This window comes from Vigna unguiculata, chromosome 1 (genome assembly GCF_004118075.2).
Source record: "Vigna unguiculata cultivar IT97K-499-35 chromosome 1, ASM411807v1, whole genome shotgun sequence".
NCBI lineage: Eukaryota > Viridiplantae > Streptophyta > Magnoliopsida > Fabales > Fabaceae > Vigna > Vigna unguiculata.
Genome location: NC_040279.1, coordinates 18,014,080 through 18,032,116, shown reverse-complemented (window position 1 = coordinate 18,032,116; position 18,037 = coordinate 18,014,080). Strand labels below are relative to the sequence as shown.

The following is an 18,037-nucleotide window of genomic DNA, read 5'->3' as shown; positions in this document are numbered from 1 at the left end:
CAAAACAACTCCCCTTACCTGGATTCCTTGCTAAATTCGGGTTGATATGCTTATCCCTTCACCAAAACCTCCCTAGCCTTTGCTTTCCACTCCAACCTTTACGATTTTAGCCTCACTACCTTACCCTATCAGCCCCAATCCTCTAGAAAAACTTTGCTTATGACTAACACGAACCCCCAATGCTATTTTCTCCTCTTTTAACCTTCTCTCTCACTATCACTCTCCCTTAATTGCTCTCCCTTGGCTGCTAGGTTTCTACCTTTCCACATTCATGCACAAGGAAAAATTTGACAAAAAGAAATTATTTAGTTCTCACCAAGGTTTGAACCCACACTCATGCACATGCCAAACCAAGGCCAAACCATTCAACCAATCCAGATTTCATGATAACTCCTACAATTCTAAGAGTTTATCATGACACCACGCATTCAATATATAATTACATAAAAATGCATAATTTAATAACATCCAAGTGACACACATAAGACTCGAACCCAAGTCCTCACACATAATAAAAGTCCTCTCAACCACTTGAGCTAGCACTTTTCCACGTCATAGTCCCTTACATTTATTGCTTTAAATGTTATCGCTACCCGTCCTAATTAAATAACTATTTAATTTTCCCGGGTCTTACAGAGCCCGCTTGGCCCGTTCAGATCTTTGAACCTGCTTGGCCCGTTCGGGTCTTCGGGCCCGTTTGGCCTGTTCGGGTCTTTAGGCTCACCTGATTCATCAGGTCATTGGGCCCGCCTGCCCCGTTCGGGTCATCGGACTCATTCGAATTTTCCGGATCGTTGGGCCCGATCGACTCGGGCTCACTCGAATTTTCTGGATGGTTGGGCCTGATCGACTCGTTCGATTTGTCGGACCTGCCTAGCTTGTTCATATCTTTAGGCCCGCCCAACCTCTTATGGTTGTCGGGCCTGCCCGATCCGTATAGGTCGTCGAGCAAGGCCCGTCCAAGTCTGAATTTAGCATAGTCCATCTCAACCTTTAGTCTAACCCAACTAAAAATTTAAATTGAAAATTTGGATTGGATTGTTTGGATTATCCATATTTAAAAATCTTGATTTATAAAATGGATATTCAATCCAAAATATATAAAATGTAAATTAGATTGAAATCCATATCCATTAAATAGATTTTAAATGGATTGGATTTTTAATAACATGGATTATAAATGGATTGGATTGGAGCAAAAGTGGATTGGATCAAGAAAATTAGATTTTTTGCCCACCCCTATAAGGTAGGCTCTCTCGTCTGAGCGAGCATGTGACAATGACAGTGTACGAATTCTCGCTTAGGCGAGGCCTTTCTCGCTTAGGCGAGAGTAGTCCTCGCCCAGAACACACTTCCCTCGCCTAGGCGACGAATCGAACATCATTACACAAAATTCATGATTTCTCGCTTAGGCGAGTAACTCTCGCCTGAGCGAGCTGGTCTGTCGCCCAAAACTTGGGCTCTCCGCTTGAGCGAGACGTTTGAGCAGTATTGGAGTTGAGTTTCTGCTATTTTCGCCTAGGCGAGCCTTGCTCGCCTGAGCAAAAATATTAGACGTCTCCTCTGTTCACGCACACAAACACCAGAAAAACAATATCCAAACCACATTCAATCATTACCAAGCAATAAAAAACAATGCTCAAGTCATATGGACATTATTTAGACCCAATGCAATCACCAAAATTTCGAGATTTAACCATAAACAACAGGTAGTACAAAAACCCCCATCATACTCATACAACCACGTAGGGAATTACTCATACAACATTAAAACAATTAAACCTCTAAATCACTCCATATAGAGCCCAAAAATTCATGGCCAAACACATTCATTCATGCATTTCAGACTACACGAAAATTAATAATCAAATAGACATGCAATAGAGTTCCCCTAACCTGGAAATCCTTGCTCCAATTGATCTTCTAACATTGGCTTTGTGATACCCAAGAACCCTCCTTTGCTCTCCCAAAACAAATACAACTTTTCTCTCAAACCCAAACTCACCTTTCCCTTCTGAATTTCGTCCTCCTCTCAACACTCTAGGTTTTTCAGTCTCCAAACCCTTCCACTGGCCTTATTTTGCCTTTTTTATATGTCCTTAATTATGGAAAAATGGCAAAAACGAAAATAATTAAAATTGTCCTTAATGGTTTGTTATTTTGGGTGTTTATGGTTGATAGAGGTTGTTGATAACGTTGTCGTTGACGCGATCAAATTAATAATACTAATTATAACAATTTCAGTATTGTTAAGAAAGTAGTCAACAAAATAGAAAGGGTAAAGTAACCCAAAGTCATCTCTCAACAAACATGGAATTGATTTCTAACAAATTAGTTCTTATAAAAACTATATAAAAGAGTTAGTCAAATAAAATAATAAAAATATAGGAGGATTAAGATAAACAAGAAAGAAATAGAAAAGATAAAAAGAGATAAAAACAAAAGTAAAGAAAATAGATTGATTTCATTTCTTTTTCAAAATAGATTCATCATCAGTTATCTAAAGGTTATTGCTCAATTAATTATTGTTGTAGATTTACAAATTAATCAATGTAAAGTCTCAATTAATTTGTTTGGCACTCTCACTTTTAACCAAAGTACAGTCTCAATTAGAAGTGAGAACTTTTAGATTATCCACAGTAAATTCAACCAAAGTACAATCTCAATCAATTTTTACTATGCCTAATCATGTCTATTCTTTTATCTCCTCACCAAATAAAAAGCTTAATTAATCAAAGTAAAGTCTTGATTAATTTTCGTTAGAGTAAATAGCTTTAATCAAAGTAAAGTCTCAATTATTGGTAAAAACTCATTCAATCACATGAAAGTTTCTAAATAAAATCAAAGTAAAGTCTCAATTGAATTTTAAAACCATTGGACTCATATGATCAACATGCATGTAGATTTAAAATCATTACTTTTTACGTGATTCAAAGATAAAAGACATAGATGAATGAAAACCTCAACAATAATAAAAAGAATAAAGAAATTATTTCATTCTAACCTCAGAATCCATAATGAAATTACAATGGAATCAACCCAAGAAGTTTAGCACTTCATGGAATGCAAAAGTAAAATAAAAATAGAAAGAATAATAGAGAGAAAAAGGAAACGAAATTAGGCTCCTTAAGGGTTCCAAAACTTCGAAGTCCCGAGCTTGTCTTTTCTGCTTTCCCTTGGTCTCTTTATATAGGACTTGGACTGAGCCTTTTTTTGTTGCTAAAATCTCTCAAATATCTTTTAAAATAAAGAAAAAGATAAATATTTAAAAATATTTGGAGAGATATAGACTATTTGACAAATATAGTTGGTTGATAATATCAATATCTAATATAATTAAATTAATTAATTAATTAAAGATATATGATAAATTATCACCAATTAATATGTGTATTAATTTTCCAAATCAACATTTTGCAATCTCCTCAAATTATCTTCTAAATAATCCAATATCTTCAATATATATTTGTTTGTTATGGATCTAAAAAGATTCAAGATCTTGTCATATTTAAAAAATTTGGTAGTTATTATCTTTTAATATTTTGTGATATAATTAAATAAGATAATTATTTAAAAATATCAAATAAAATATCTAAAGATATATTTTTCCCAAATTATCTTCTATCATAAAGATAAAGAAAATCGCAAGGTTCAATTTTTGTTGGCCATTCCCTCTTCTTAGCTTAGCCAAACTTATTCACTTTTTCAAACTTTTCGTGCCATCTTTATGCAATACTTGGCTTGGATTTTTGTGATTTTGATCATTTCTTATTCTTGGATTTATCTTTAATGTGTCATAAAGCTTTAAGCAATTTATTTCCACACCTCCATGAACTCAACTTAGCTGCAACTGCACTAACACACCTCAAAATATCCAAAGAACATTTATGCAACTAAAAAGCTATTTTTTAACATGTTTTTGTATCTCATGCTCAATAAATCCAATTATAGGAAATTTCAATTAAATCAATCTTTAAGCACACAAATTCAATTAAATACCCAAAATTAAACGTTGAATGAGGGCAAAAATAGGCACTCATCAGGTCCTAAGCTCTCTATTTATAGTAGAAAAGGAGAGCTAAGTGGTCTAGAAAAATGGAGGGAAAAAGGATCTAGAATGTGGTATTTGGAGCCAAAAAGATAGCACGAGGCAAGTGTGACTTGCCACCTAAGCAAGTCACAAGGAGCTTGCTTCTAGGCGCATAAGAGAAGCTTAGTGATCAAGCTTTGAGCAAGAAGGATCTAGATCCTCTTGAAATGCGCTCTCCTTCTTGTTGGACCAATTTCAAACCCAACTCTCCTTTGGTCCAAATCAATTCAAGGCTAAAAAAACCCTCTAAGGCCTAATACATGGCCCAAACAAAACCCTATTCTACGAAGCCCAAAATACAAGGCCCAAAAATAAACCCTATTCTAATATTTACAAACAAAGAGTTCTAAGCTAGGTCTTCCCATCTTCCTTGGCCCATGTGAAGTTCATCTTGGGCCTTGTATGCACATTGGAGGCCCATTTCTCTTGTATCCTCCTAGCCATTGCTTTTGTTGTAGGTACCTTGGTTAAAGGCATCTCATCAAGCTTGGACTAACTCAACTTGACCGTTTAACTCGAGCTCAACTCGATTCTTTATTCCGGACAGGCTCAACTCTACCTAAGTCGATTTGGCTCGACTTTAGTTTTGAGTTAACTTATCTCAACATTTTTCTAGATCGACTCTACTCAACCTTGAATATGAACCAACTTGATTCGACTTATCCTCAACTATCTTAGCTCGACTTAGAAGTACCTTAACTTTTAAAAATGATCCAATATAAATCCAATTGAAATAAAATAAAATAAATTTAATTTAAAATAAAAAATATAGATTTAAATTTAGGATAAATTAATTTAAATGAACTTAAAACAATATATATTTAGATTTAATATACATCGAATATAAAAATTTAAATATCTTTCCCCACACTTTCTACCACTCAACTACTCCAAATTTACTATTTACATGTGTTCTCTCATTTTATATCAAATAACTACTCAAACCAAATATAAAATTTTCGGTATGATTTAACTCAAACTTAATGTAAAATCTAACCTAAACTACTATTTCACTATTCGATTTGCACCGATTTTGTTTAGTTTTTGTTATTTTTAAATTGTAAAGCATTTTCTTATAAAAACTTGTTAAATATTTTATAATAAAAGTTGTTAAACATTTTATAATAAAAATAAATAAATATTTTATAATAAAAGTAGTCAAATAGAGAAAGATAGGAAATTAAGTCTTAATAGAAATTCATATTTAATCGTGGTTAATTAACTCTAAATTGGGACTTCTTTTAATCAATTTTCTATTATTGTTTTTATGGCTTTTAGAACCCCTGTAATCCAAATACAACTCAATGAGAGCGTCAAAAGTTGCTCCCCAACAAGTATAAGTCAAAGCATAGCGGCGTTCATGTTAAGCACCACCTACCAAACCCCCAATCGCCAATAAGAGAAACTTGTTTTGTTTTCATCTTCCCTTTTGTTCCGTCCGTACCTAAGAAGCAAACAATGGCTGTGACTCCCAAAATTGCTCCTTCCATGCTCTCTTCCGACTTCGCCAATTTGGCTTCCGAGGCTCAGCGCATGCTCGACTTTGGCGCCGATTGGCTTCACATGGACATCATGGTATTATTATTCTTCTTTTCTTACAACTTTGTTCCATTATATACACTACTTCGATCATATCACTGTATGATGTAGAGTGTCTATCATCCTTCGGGAAATGTTGAACTTGAAGTTTGCAGAATTGAAAATGTGTACATGATCTCATAATTAGGTCCATCAAAAGTGATAGTACAGGATCTCTAGACATCTGTTTTCTTCTATTGCATGCTTGTTATTTCCAAAAGATATATATTTCTTTTTTTGTGTCAGAAATATGCAACTTACAATTTTTATCTTGTGCAATTATGTCTTATTGTTATTTGTGAACCAAGTTTGAAAGAATGTGTCAGTGTTCCTGTAGTTGTGAATCTAGTCATTTATCTGATTGCCCATGTTTTAATTTGTCAGCCAGCAGCCATGGCTCCTGATGTTTTTTATTTTTGGTTTGTTTGCAGGATGGGTAAGGAAATTACTCTCTTGCTTTGCTTATGCTGCTGACTCTGGCCCTCACTACTCAGATTGTCATTACTTCAAATTAAATGTGATTTTAAGTTGCATTGCATTCAGTTCATTCCCTTTAGTTGTTTTATCCAGTTAATGTTATCCGTCTGCAAGGAAGAACGGGTAGTCTTGTTTTTCTTTATACTGATCACATTTTAAAGTTTTGATGGCCTGTTAATAATATGTGGCACTTCCTCTCACGTTGTTGTGTTAATTTTCTTCTATATTTATAACAATGAATTTGATTGATTAAGGTGTAATTAGTTTGTTTGTAGCTTTTTGAATAGTATATGCCATATAACTCTGTTGAACATGGATCCATCAAATTTTCCCAGGCATGTTTAGTTTCTCTGAGTGCGCCAAAGGGAGGCATAATTGGGAACACAATCACACACTTACTGTAGCCCCAGGGATAAGAATTTTGTTTAATGCTGAATGATCTCATTGCATGTGTAGAGGTGTAGTTCATAGTAATATTGCATTCTAAAATGTGCGTGTCAGTAAGACTGACAAATAACCTACAGTGGATGCCAATATTCTGTCATGTTCCATAATTACAATAACTGGACCAAAGCAACCTGGTGCCCTTAGTATAGGTTCTGCTACTGTATTCATCTGTGATCAGTGCTACATTTTCTTCTATAAATTTCCCCAATATCAACTGCCTGTATAGCATTGTAGTCTGCTATTATTTCCTTTTTAGTTACCCCAGTTTTTATCTTCACCAATTATGTTGACTGTGTAGTAATTTTGTACATCCAGCTATACTTTGATCTATCCTACATACGTATGATGCATATTTGATTGTAACTCGGTTATGCCTTTGCCCATTAATCATATAAAACATGTAGCAGATGCTGAGAATCTTCAATTTTCAAGGCCATTTTCTGATGATGTATTTCTAATTGAATCATAATTTTCTTCCTGTTGTCCTGTTCTTTGTCTTTTAAACAAATGAATTCTATAGTACTCTATTGACATTGGACAGAAGGGCTAAATGTTTTCATTACAAAAGTGACATGATATGGGACAATATGGGTATTTAACTATGCTTGTATTGAGTTGGATGATCGTCTAATTGAATGAAATTTAGGCAAACTCTGTACAGCTTGGCAATAAAACAACCATCTTTCAAGGTTCTGCTTGCAAGGGTGTGTGAAGTGAATTTTGTTCATCAACCTGACTTGGTCTTAAGGATGGCCTAGAATCACCTCATGTGTGCTTAATTTTGTTTGTTATTGGACTTTACTGTCTCCGTGTGTGAGCGTTTAGTCATTAAATTACTGAACATGTTTCCTTTCTTTTCCCATTTCCTTCTATTTTTGTGCAGGCATTTTGTCCCCAATTTAACTATTGGCGCTCCTGTTATTGAAAGTTTGAGAAAGCACACAAAGTAACAGTCTTCCTTTTTCACTGATCTAGATGATTTTATTTTTTAGTGCCTATTTACATTATGTAGGGTGCATTTTAATCATTAACGATTAACCCTTGCAGGGCATATTTGGATTGCCACCTTATGGTTACAAATCCTCTTGATTATGTTGAACCCTTGGCAAAAGCTGGTGCTTCTGGTTTTACATTTCATGTAGAGACATTGAAAAGTTTGTCCTTATACTTCCTTTGGTTTGTCTTCCTCATATGCAGTTTTCTTCAGCCTACGTTTATTTAATATTTTGTTGTCTACTGTCTTAAAAGTGGTTCTTGTGGATAGATGACTGGGAAGAACTTATCCAAAGAATTAAGTCACATGGCATGAGGCCTGGGGTATCAGTAAAGCCTGGGACTCCCATTGAAGAGGTTTTTCCTCTGGTAAAGATTTTCCTCCTTTGGTTCTCACAGGTCATACCTATATAGGTGGATGAATATTGTGACGGAGTGCATAAAATAGAGATTAGTTACATTATCTCTGACCTGAAGTTTTTAGTCTCAAGAGGGTGTTTTTTTCTTGTGTTATAATCATTGTTCTCTTCACAGGTGGAAGCTGAAAATCCTGTGGAAATGGTTCTTGTGATGACTGTAGAACCTGGATTTGGAGGACAAAAGTTTATACCACAGATGATGGATAAAGTATCACCACTCTCTTTCTTATGTTATGCTCGGTGGCTGACAACTCTTGTCAATTATACTAGTTTTATCTATTTTTTCAGTAATTCTTTTTCTCATTTGAATTGTCAAATCAGGTACGTATACTTCGGAAGAAGTATCCATCGCTTGACATTGAGGTATCTCAGTCTATTTTTTTGGCTGTGACTTTTGTTTCAAGTTAGATTCATATTTGCTTCATGGTTTTAGACGTATTAGATAATTGAGATTTTATGCATGCTTGATTCTTGAACTTGTTAAAGCTTTTGAATTTTAGTTTTTATATTCTTGTCACTTATTTAGGACAAAGAAAAGTTGTCTTTTATTTATTTCTTGTTGTACAAATGAATCTGCAAAAGAATGGATATGGAATAGGAATCTCAGTATCTATTATAACTCAAGATGGATATGAAAATGAGGAACGCTACCTCATATTAGTGGCACTGGGATAGAAAAAACTATTATGAGAATAGAATGATCCCCAGAGATAGATCACAACTATGTCATGGATATCTGCTAGAGATGTCAAAATGGGTTTCAACCCGTGAGCCAACCCGGCTCACCACAGGTTCAAGCCGGGTTGGGTTGAAAAAAATTCAGTTTTTTCAAAAGTGGGTTAAACTCAACCTGGCTCACTTAACCCATGGGTCAAATGGGTTCGAGCCAGGTTGAGGGTGGGTTGACCCACTTAACCTACCAACATTTTTTTACAATTATTTTTATTTTTTATAATAATTGTGTACTACTCATAATTATATAGGTTCACAATTTCATATTTTTAAATGCTAGAATGTTACTCAATAATATTTGAATAATTTGAATGTTTCATTAATTTGATTGTCAAGTTTTATACGTTAATACTTTAATCTTTAAATATAATTTTTATTCATATTTTTAAATGCTAGAATGTTGCTTAATAATATTTTAATAGTTTGAATGTTTTTTTAATTTGATTGTCAAGTTATATACGTTGATACTTTAATCTTTAAATATAATTTTTATAGTCAATTACTCAAACAATCGTCTTATAAACAAATTTTTCTAAATTAGCATGACAAAATATGTGTATTTTTTTTATTTATATTTTGTTGAATAACATGACAAAAAATGTGTAATATTAGTCATGTTTTCTTGGACAATATGGACAATTTTCTTGGAAACAATTCATCATATATTGGTGGTGAGCATGATGAAAACATTGGTTCTTGATTTTACTGTGATTAACATCTCATGGGTTTCTTAAAAAATTATTTAAATATTTGAATACTTAAAAATAAATATATAAATAATTTTTTATGTGAGTTGGTGAGCCAACCCACCTAACCCACCAACCAGTGGTGGGTTGAGCCGGGTTGTAAAATTTCTTGCTCACCAGGAAGTGAGCCAGGTTAGGTTCACTCATTTTCAACCCGGTTCGTGGTGAGCCAACCGGTGTGAGCCGGATTGGCTTACTTTGACATGTCTAATATCTGTTCTCTCTTCTCTTATCGAATTCTATATACTAGCATATAATTTGAAATTCTTTGTTCTAAAATTAGTTATTTTAGGTCTTGCACCTTTCCTTCCCTCATTGATTGGATCAACAACCACGTGTCCCTCTGCAGCTGAGTTGTCCATGCTCCCTTTTCCCCCTCTTATCTACACTTGTTATTCCTCTCCTCTTAAGAACAACTTTGTCCCCAAGGATAAGGTTAAATCATTCTAGAGGTCTCTATATTTGTAGCGAAACCTCAAGTAGGTCCTCCCATTTTCATTTGACTCAATTGAGTCCTTAGTTTTGAAAATTCGTTGCAATCAGTTCCTTTCCGTTAGTTGTACAGTAACGGTGTTAATTATATGCCACGTGTCAGCACGTGATTTTTTTTTATTTTTAATTTTTTTTATATATTTTTTAAAAAAAATTAAAATTGCCACGTGTCAATCTGGCATTGTGCCACGTGGCAGAGACGATGTGATGTGGCAGTGGCAGTGCCACGTGTCACTATTGGATGTGAAAAGTCTCAATGTAGTCCCTGTATTTGTTATTTTGTCTCAATTTGGTCCCAAAATTTTGAAAATTGAATCAATTTCATCTCTGTATCAAATTTAATTTTTATATAAATTTTACAATGATATTTTTATTATAGTTGATATTTTTAACAAAATTGAGTTTATTTAAATGTATATTTTGCACTGATATTAATTTAATTTTTTTAAAATATTTATATATCTATAATTTATAGATAAATGTTAGAGTTGCTTTAAAAATAAAAATTTTATAAATTCAAATATAAAATTTTAAATATAAATTCTAACATTTGTCTATAAATTATTGATATATAAATATTTGAAACAATATTTAAATAAAGTTCAATGCAAAATACACATTTAAATAAACTTAATTTTGTTAAAAATATCAATTATAATAAAAATACCATTATAAAATTTATATAAAAATTAAATTTGATATAGGGATGAAATTGATTTAGTTTTAAAAAAATTGAGACCAAATTGAGACAAAATAACAAATACAGAGGCTACATTGAGACTTTTCACATCCAATAGTGACATGTGGCACTGCCACATCACATCGTCTCTGCCATGGCAATTATATATATATATATATATATATATATATATATATATATATATATATATATATTTTAAATTAAAAAAATAAAAAAAACCACGTGTTGACCCGTGGCACATAATTAATACTGTTACTGTACAACTAATGGAAAGGAACTGATTGCAACAAATTTTCAAAAATAAGGACTCAATTGAGTCAAATGAAAATGGGGGACCTACTTGAGATTCCGCTACAAAATGGGAACCTTTGGAATTATTTAACCCAAGGTTAAAGTTAGGGAATGCTTGCAGCAAAGCATTGATCTTCCCAAGTTAATTGAGCTTCATCAAGACCTTCTCACTGGACTAGATGTGGCTAAATTTGTCAACTTCCTCATTGAATAGTCGTTGTCTGAAGGATGGAAACTGGTTGAAGAACAGGAGTCCGATTATCAATGGTGATGGGTAATGACAGGTAAGGAGTAGAATGATCCCCTTTACACAATTTCAACTGCAAACAGTTAAAAACATAGTGTATTTTTGCTGCATGGGGGCAACAGTAATCTTTAAACAACTATTCTCTCCCAAACTGGAAAGGTCCAAAAATACCTCACTTAACTTTTTGTTCTTCATAAGAACCACTGAATGTTTCTGATAAGGTTGCAACTTCACCAGCACAATATTCCCTACCTGGAATTCAAAGTATTTCCTCCTTTCTTCGGCATATTTTTTCATATGGTCTTGGGGTTTGTTCAAATTCCTGTTTAACTTACCAAGGACAACATTCTTTTGTATTGAACTGGTCTTGACTACAATAGGATCTTCAGGAACATATTTCACCAAATGAGGAGGATCTCTTCCATACACCACCTTGAAAGGTCTCAAACCACTGCTATTATGATAAGCTGTGTTATACCAATATTCAGCCATAGTAACAACTTAGCCCAATCCTTAGGTGAGTCAAGAGTAAAGCATCTTGGATTTCCAAGCATTTATTCAATTTCTCGGACTGCCCATCTGATTGTCGATGGCATGCTGTACTTATATTCAACTTTGTGCCACTCAACCTTAACAAATGCTACCAAAATTGGCTAGTAGAAACCCTGTACCTGTTTGATGCAATTGTCTTAGGAAACCCATAGAAGTTGATATAAAGGTTTTTGCTACTTTTTTATTGGAATAATCAGTTTTCAGTGTTGAGAAATGAGCATATTTTGATAACCTATCAATAACCACCATGATCACTGTGTAGCCATTGGATGGAAGAAGTCTTGTGATGAAATCCATGGCTAAATCTTACCGTATTTGCTTGGCGATTTGCAGAGGATGTAGTAGTCCCAAAGGCACTGTTGTGTTAGTCGTGGCTTGCTGGTTAGCAAGACAAGTCTGAATATGGTGCTTGATGTCGTCATTCATGCGCCATTAAAATTGAGCATCAATTTGAACAAGGGATGTCTACCAATCAATGAATTGTGCACACATTCAAAATCTATTTAATGAGAATATGATCCGAGGGAACAACCAATCAACCTTTCCGGTAGAAAACAAATACAAATTTAAAAATAATGATTATTATTTTTTATAAGCTAAAATTAGTTTACATTCCAATTAAAATCAAATTTTTGACGAAGCTAGATGAGAGTATTTCTCTAAATTAATTTACGTCTACATAATCATTTATTTATTTTTCCTTGCATAAGTGTTGGTCAAAAAGTTTATCCAGGAAAAAAGTGTTATTAACAAGTCCTTAAATGAACTGTTTATTCAGACGGACATTAAATGCTTGTTGTGTTAGCATGCTCATGAAAACTGGTAATAATTCTATTTTTCAACAATTGGATGATGCTATATTTGGATTACAGGTTGATGGTGGTCTGGGGCCTTCAACAATAGAGGTGGCTGCATCGGCAGGGGCAAATTGCATTGTTGCTGGAAGTTCAGTGTTTGGTGCCCCTGAGCCAGCTCAAGTAATATCCTTGCTGAGGAATTCTGTTGAGAAAGCCCAGCAAACCTTGATACAGTAAAAAATGTCTCTTCAAGTTGTTGTACACTTCATAACTCACAAATCAATATGCTTGATGTCAACATTTTCCTGTGTGGAATAAAAGATCAAATGACTTGATAATGTTTCTTCACATTTCTATATCATGTGTGCATTTCATATAGACAAAAAGGGGAATGAATGATAAATGCTATTGTCACATGTAGTATTTTGTTTGAATTTAAATTTTTGAATTAGATGGATGTTGATCACAATCTTCACTACAGTTCCCAATTTTTCCATCTACAATGTCTTTGAATCTTGGATGGATGGAAAGTGTATTGAAATTTACATCTCTTGACTTATTGGGTAATCCATGGATGAAATGTTCTTGGCCAAATGTTTAGTTCTTCGCCTAATAATCTTCCTCAATAAAATTAAGATATTTTAAGTTCTCCCTGCTTTTATGCTGTTAATTTTTTAATCAATATATATTTTTCAATCGTCTTTATTCTCGACACAGCATATTAGAAGTGCATTCGGGATTGGATTTGTCTCCTTCTATTCCCAAAATCAGCATAAATTTATGTCTACCAAGAACAGTGGGCAGCATGTGTACTCTCACGTGCATGTGCACGCTTTATTATGCCATTCATTCAGACCCCATGCTTTAAAAAGTGAGTTGAACTCATTCTCAACGTCAGGTAGGGTAAAACAAATATTATTCATCTTGGGGTAATACCACATTATTTTACGTGACCTAATTTCATGGCTTTTTTGGAGTCTCATGCACTGTTTTTGTAGTGGACTTGGCAAACATCAAGTAAATTGGTATTGATGTAAAATCAAAACCTTGCTGAAAACAAAATATAGAAGATACCTTCAATCAGAGCAAATTGAAAATTGTGTTTAACTTTCCATTTAAATCAAACTCAATGAATGTCTTTTTTATTTAAGTTTTATTCCACTGTTAAATTTACTTTAGTGATATTTAAAACATGTAATATATATGTTGACGTTAATGTATGAAATAGTTTGGACATGTTTGTTTCATAAATGTTGTTTCAGAAAATCTAAAATAAAATAACGTAAACAATATGGTTTTTAATTATTTAAATTCCATTTGATTGAAAAAAAAAACTCCTTAACTAATGAAAACTACTATATTCTATAAATACACTCACGAGTAAAACTTGTAATTCCTCATCAACATTTATCTTAATTAATTTAAAAGACAAAAGAGAAGGGACAATAAGAGATATTGATCATATGGAGATAATTCATACAAAAGGCTTACATGACTAAATGAAATCAAAAGTTGTGATAACAAGTGATTGATATGTTTTGAAATGTTAATTTAATTATAATACATAATAATATCTAACACGAGTTTAAAAAAAAGTAAAAATTAAAAATCAAGCGTCGAATTTTAAGAGGTCAATATTCTATGAAGAGTTGTTGTTTTTGTGTATTATAAATATATAGATCTTATTTGATATAAAAGCTATCTTGAGCTGCTAATTCTTTGTGAAGATCCAATATGCATGAAGAGAGAGAGGGAAACAAGACACTATTATTGTCTTTATATAGAATAGAAAAACAACAAGAAAACTAACCTTTTTTCTTAACTAAAATGATACTAATAAGCCATCAAGGTAATATTGAAAAAACATCCTGTGCAAAAAGTGTATTGAGAGAGAGTGAAGAAGGTACTAGAGTTGAGAATAACACAATGAATTATGTTGTGTTGTCAAGTCTTGGGCCCAGGGTAAACGGATATGAATATGATCACAAGCACTAGGCAAATGTTTAAAAGTTTGTTCCTAAACTGCGTAATCAAAAGCCACACATTTTGTTTCCGTTATTCTTTAAGTTCTTGAAAAAGTGTGTAGGGGAATAGAAGGAAAATATTTTAAGAAAACCCGTGAATCCTTGTTTTTCTAATCTTCAACTACTTTGTCTGAGAATCTGAGCCAAGCCATTCACCAGATTTTCATTTACGTTATTCCTTGTTGCAGATAAAGTACCGATCAATCCAGTTTTCTGCTTCAGAATCTCCTCTTATTGGTTCTAAACCTCCTTAACCTACTCAACACCACAAATTTACATTATTTTGTTTGATTCTCAGAATTAACGAGACACCACAAAAGAAGAGAAATGACACACGTATCGAAATGCTTGAACCAAACACCACACAACACGACAATCTAAATCACAGTGAACACTGCAAATATTGTATCATAGTATCTGTATTTATCTTGTATTTTGTATCCCGGTTGTTTCCCTACTTTTCACCCTAAATGCATCATACTTCTAAATGAACAGAGTAGTCTTTAAAACAGCTGCTGCTGTGGTGTATTGGTTATTGAATGATGAAAATTGGTCGGAGTTTCAACATGTTTCCGAAACAGAAACGAGAAATGTTAATCAATGATAATTTCTGAGACACTTACTTTCTAAGACTCTTGTATGATTTTCTTGAAAGTGTGTGACATGGCATATTCCTTTATGAAACAACGGATGTAATTTTTTTTTTTTAAAATTAACGAATCACGAATAAAATAACAGTACTTCTAGTTAGAAAGATCTAAAAAATAACAAATAAGTGCGGAAGCAAAACTCACATCAAATCTTTCCTAAATAAATAATATGCAAATAATAAAATGCATAAACTTGTCCAGTAAAACCCACGGGATCAACACACATAAACTTTCAACGTGAGACTCGAGGAAAAACCTACGGGACCTTGTCCAGTAAAACCCCTACTAATCAAAATTAAAATTAATGGGTACACTGCAAGTTTTCTTGGAGATTCCAAGGATAAACAGACCATCATTATTCTCTTCACCAACAAGGTTGATAACAAATCTCAATGCCTACTTTAAATAAACAATAGAGTGAACCCCAATATATGAGAAGAGGAATAAAACCTTTCCTCCAAGGTAGCTTCTCTGCACAGACTTGCAGAAGATAAACTGATTGTTTTTTTTTCTTCTTCATTCTCTCTAATGGCTTCTTCCTAGAGGCACTCAGAACTTCTTTCTCTCTGTTTCACTCTATTTTTCTCTCGTCTCGAACCTAATGCAAGGGTTGCATAGAACTGTCAATTTAGCCCAACCCACAGGGCTTGGCCCTGGCCCACATGGGCTGGGGCCAAAAAAGGCCACACAACCAAAAAAGCCCCCCACTAAAAAGCCCACAGGGCCAAATAGCCCACAAAATCCCTGTGGGCCAGGGCTAGCCCATGGGCTTTTCTCTAAACATGAAAAAAAAAAGTTTATATGACAAAAATTCACAGCTTCCAAACCCCAATTAATTGTACCAGCCATTGTAAAAGAAATAAAAACATCACTCACTGAAATTTGTACATAAATCAAATAAAACTCATTCCAAAAAGAGATGTGACTTCATACAGCACCTTCACAACCCTATCATTCATTCATTCCAAATCAAGAATCACTTTATATCAATAAATGAAGGCACCACTGCCAGAAAATAAAATAAAATACACTTACTCACTCTGCACCAAAAGTCCAAGAGCAATACCACATTTCATAAATTAAGTATTGAATTAACTTCTTTGGTGTACACAAGTTCTAAAAAAGTAATCAAGTCCCAAAATGCATTCCAACTATGACTAACCTAAAATTGCATTAAAAGTTTAAAGTTTAGAGTTTAAACCTATAAAATCAGGTACTGGAACACATGTTTCCCATTCTGAATTTTGTCCTGAAACAACAAAAGAAGATAAACTTCAGTTTGAGTATATAAGCAAGCTCGACCAAAGCAAATTATTTGAAAGGATCCAATAAAATTTCATTGTTTGACAGCACATGGCTCAAAGACTTTACTTTTTTCATCCAAAACTTTCATTTTTTTAAGATTTTACGGATGAAGGATTGACCCCAACCAAGGATGAAGGCACATGCTTAAGAAGACTAAGCATGTTTAGAAAGGAAGTTCACTAATCCTTCATTCCTTTTCATTTGTGTTTATTATTTTTGATTCCCAAAGTTGACTTAGTTGAATCAACTTTAGTTGACTTGTTGACCTTTGACTAGGTTTGACTTATTGACTATAGTTGACTTGACTTAAGCCAACATGCTAATCTATGTTTATTTGCTTTGTAGGTTAATTAGGAGTAAGAAAGCAATGCTAGGTGGCGCATGGTGATTGGGGAGCATAAATGATGTGGAAGAGAGAGTAAAGCAAAGGCATAAAGCATAAAGTAAAAGGCATGAAGCAAGTGTACCTATGTACCTTTGATCTCCTTTGTTTTTAGCACTCTTTGGCCACTTTTTGGAGACATATGAGACACATTCTTTGTCTCCTTTTGTGCTAGAACGAAATTAGCCTTGCACACACCATAGCTAGCTCTTTTGTCTCTCATTTTTTGTAACCTTATTCGACCTAGTTTCTAGAAGCTAGGGTTAGGTTTTTGTAGAGACATCCTTAGGTATCTTTTATTTGCTTAGAGGCCCCTAAACTCTTCTATATAAGGGGTGCTCCCAGACATGTAAAAGGGTTGAACATTTTGAAGTAAAAACACTCTTGTGTCTCAACCATTTGTGAGAGTTTCCTCCCTTAGGAGTGAAACTTTTAAGCCTTATCTTGCATAGCAAGTGGCGGCACACATCCACTCATCTTCAAGGTTGCCATGGCTTCTAGCCTAGCCTTGTAGTGGCGTGCTTCTCACATTTTTTACCATTTCTTCCCTTTCCATTTTATGTTTTCTTCTTCCTTTAATTGTTCTTGGTTTTCTATGGTTTATGTGCTTTCCATTTCCTTTTTGTTTGAATCAATCCATCATCTTTTTCTCTTGAGCTTTGTGAAAGGAACCTTCACATCTAGATAGCATGCTATCTTAATGTCCAATGGGGATTTCACTTAGTTTTCTTAATCAACTCACACCATATTCAATAATCTTAAAAAGGAACAAGATAATCCTTCATCATTTGGTATCTAGAGATTTGGTTGTCCTTGAATATGGTGTTTTCATGTTCTAACCTTGTCTTGTGTAGCTATCTTTGAATGGTCCACATAAAAACAGTGCTGGCAGCAACGTGTGCGTTTTTGAAAAAAATACTGGAGCTAGCTCAGTGGTCCAAAAGTAAAGTTCTTTATATCAAAAGAAAGCTCTCTGAGTCTAGTTTCCAACAAAAAAAGAATTAACGCATTTGGAGTTCTGTGGAGAGAGTTATGATCAAATGTGTGAGCAAAGGTCAGAGCTGCCGAGAATACGTAAAACAACGTTTTCAGGTTATGTTGTGGCAATTTTGACT

General features: G+C 33.8%; 1 protein-coding gene across 1 annotated transcript; it reads left to right on the top strand.

Annotated features, from left to right (window-relative positions):
• Positions 1-5,378: 5,378 nt before the first annotated feature.
• LOC114164319 (ribulose-phosphate 3-epimerase, cytoplasmic isoform) lies at positions 5,379-13,036 on the top strand. The gene is made up of 8 exons (XM_028048957.1): positions 5,379-5,665; positions 6,100-6,104; positions 7,476-7,538; positions 7,640-7,746; positions 7,857-7,954; positions 8,120-8,212; positions 8,326-8,367; positions 12,637-13,036. Exons 1-8 carry the CDS (start codon positions 5,549-5,551, stop codon positions 12,796-12,798), a joined length of 687 nt encoding a protein of 228 aa, XP_027904758.1. The 5' UTR covers positions 5,379-5,548; the 3' UTR covers positions 12,799-13,036.
• Positions 13,037-18,037: the final 5,001 nt, after the last annotated feature.

Excerpts from the sequence above, each read along its gene's own strand:
- LOC114164319 (XM_028048957.1), top strand. The coding sequence starts at position 5,549 with ATGGCTGTGACTCCCAAAATTGCTCCTTCCATGCTCTCTTCCGACTTC. Across the intron at positions 7,539-7,639 it reads AGTTTGAGAAAGCACACAAA|GGCATATTTGGATTGCCACC; the intron begins GTAACAGTCTTC and ends TAACCCTTGCAG. Across the intron at positions 7,747-7,856 it reads TCATGTAGAGACATTGAAAA|ATGACTGGGAAGAACTTATC; the intron begins GTTTGTCCTTAT and ends TCTTGTGGATAG.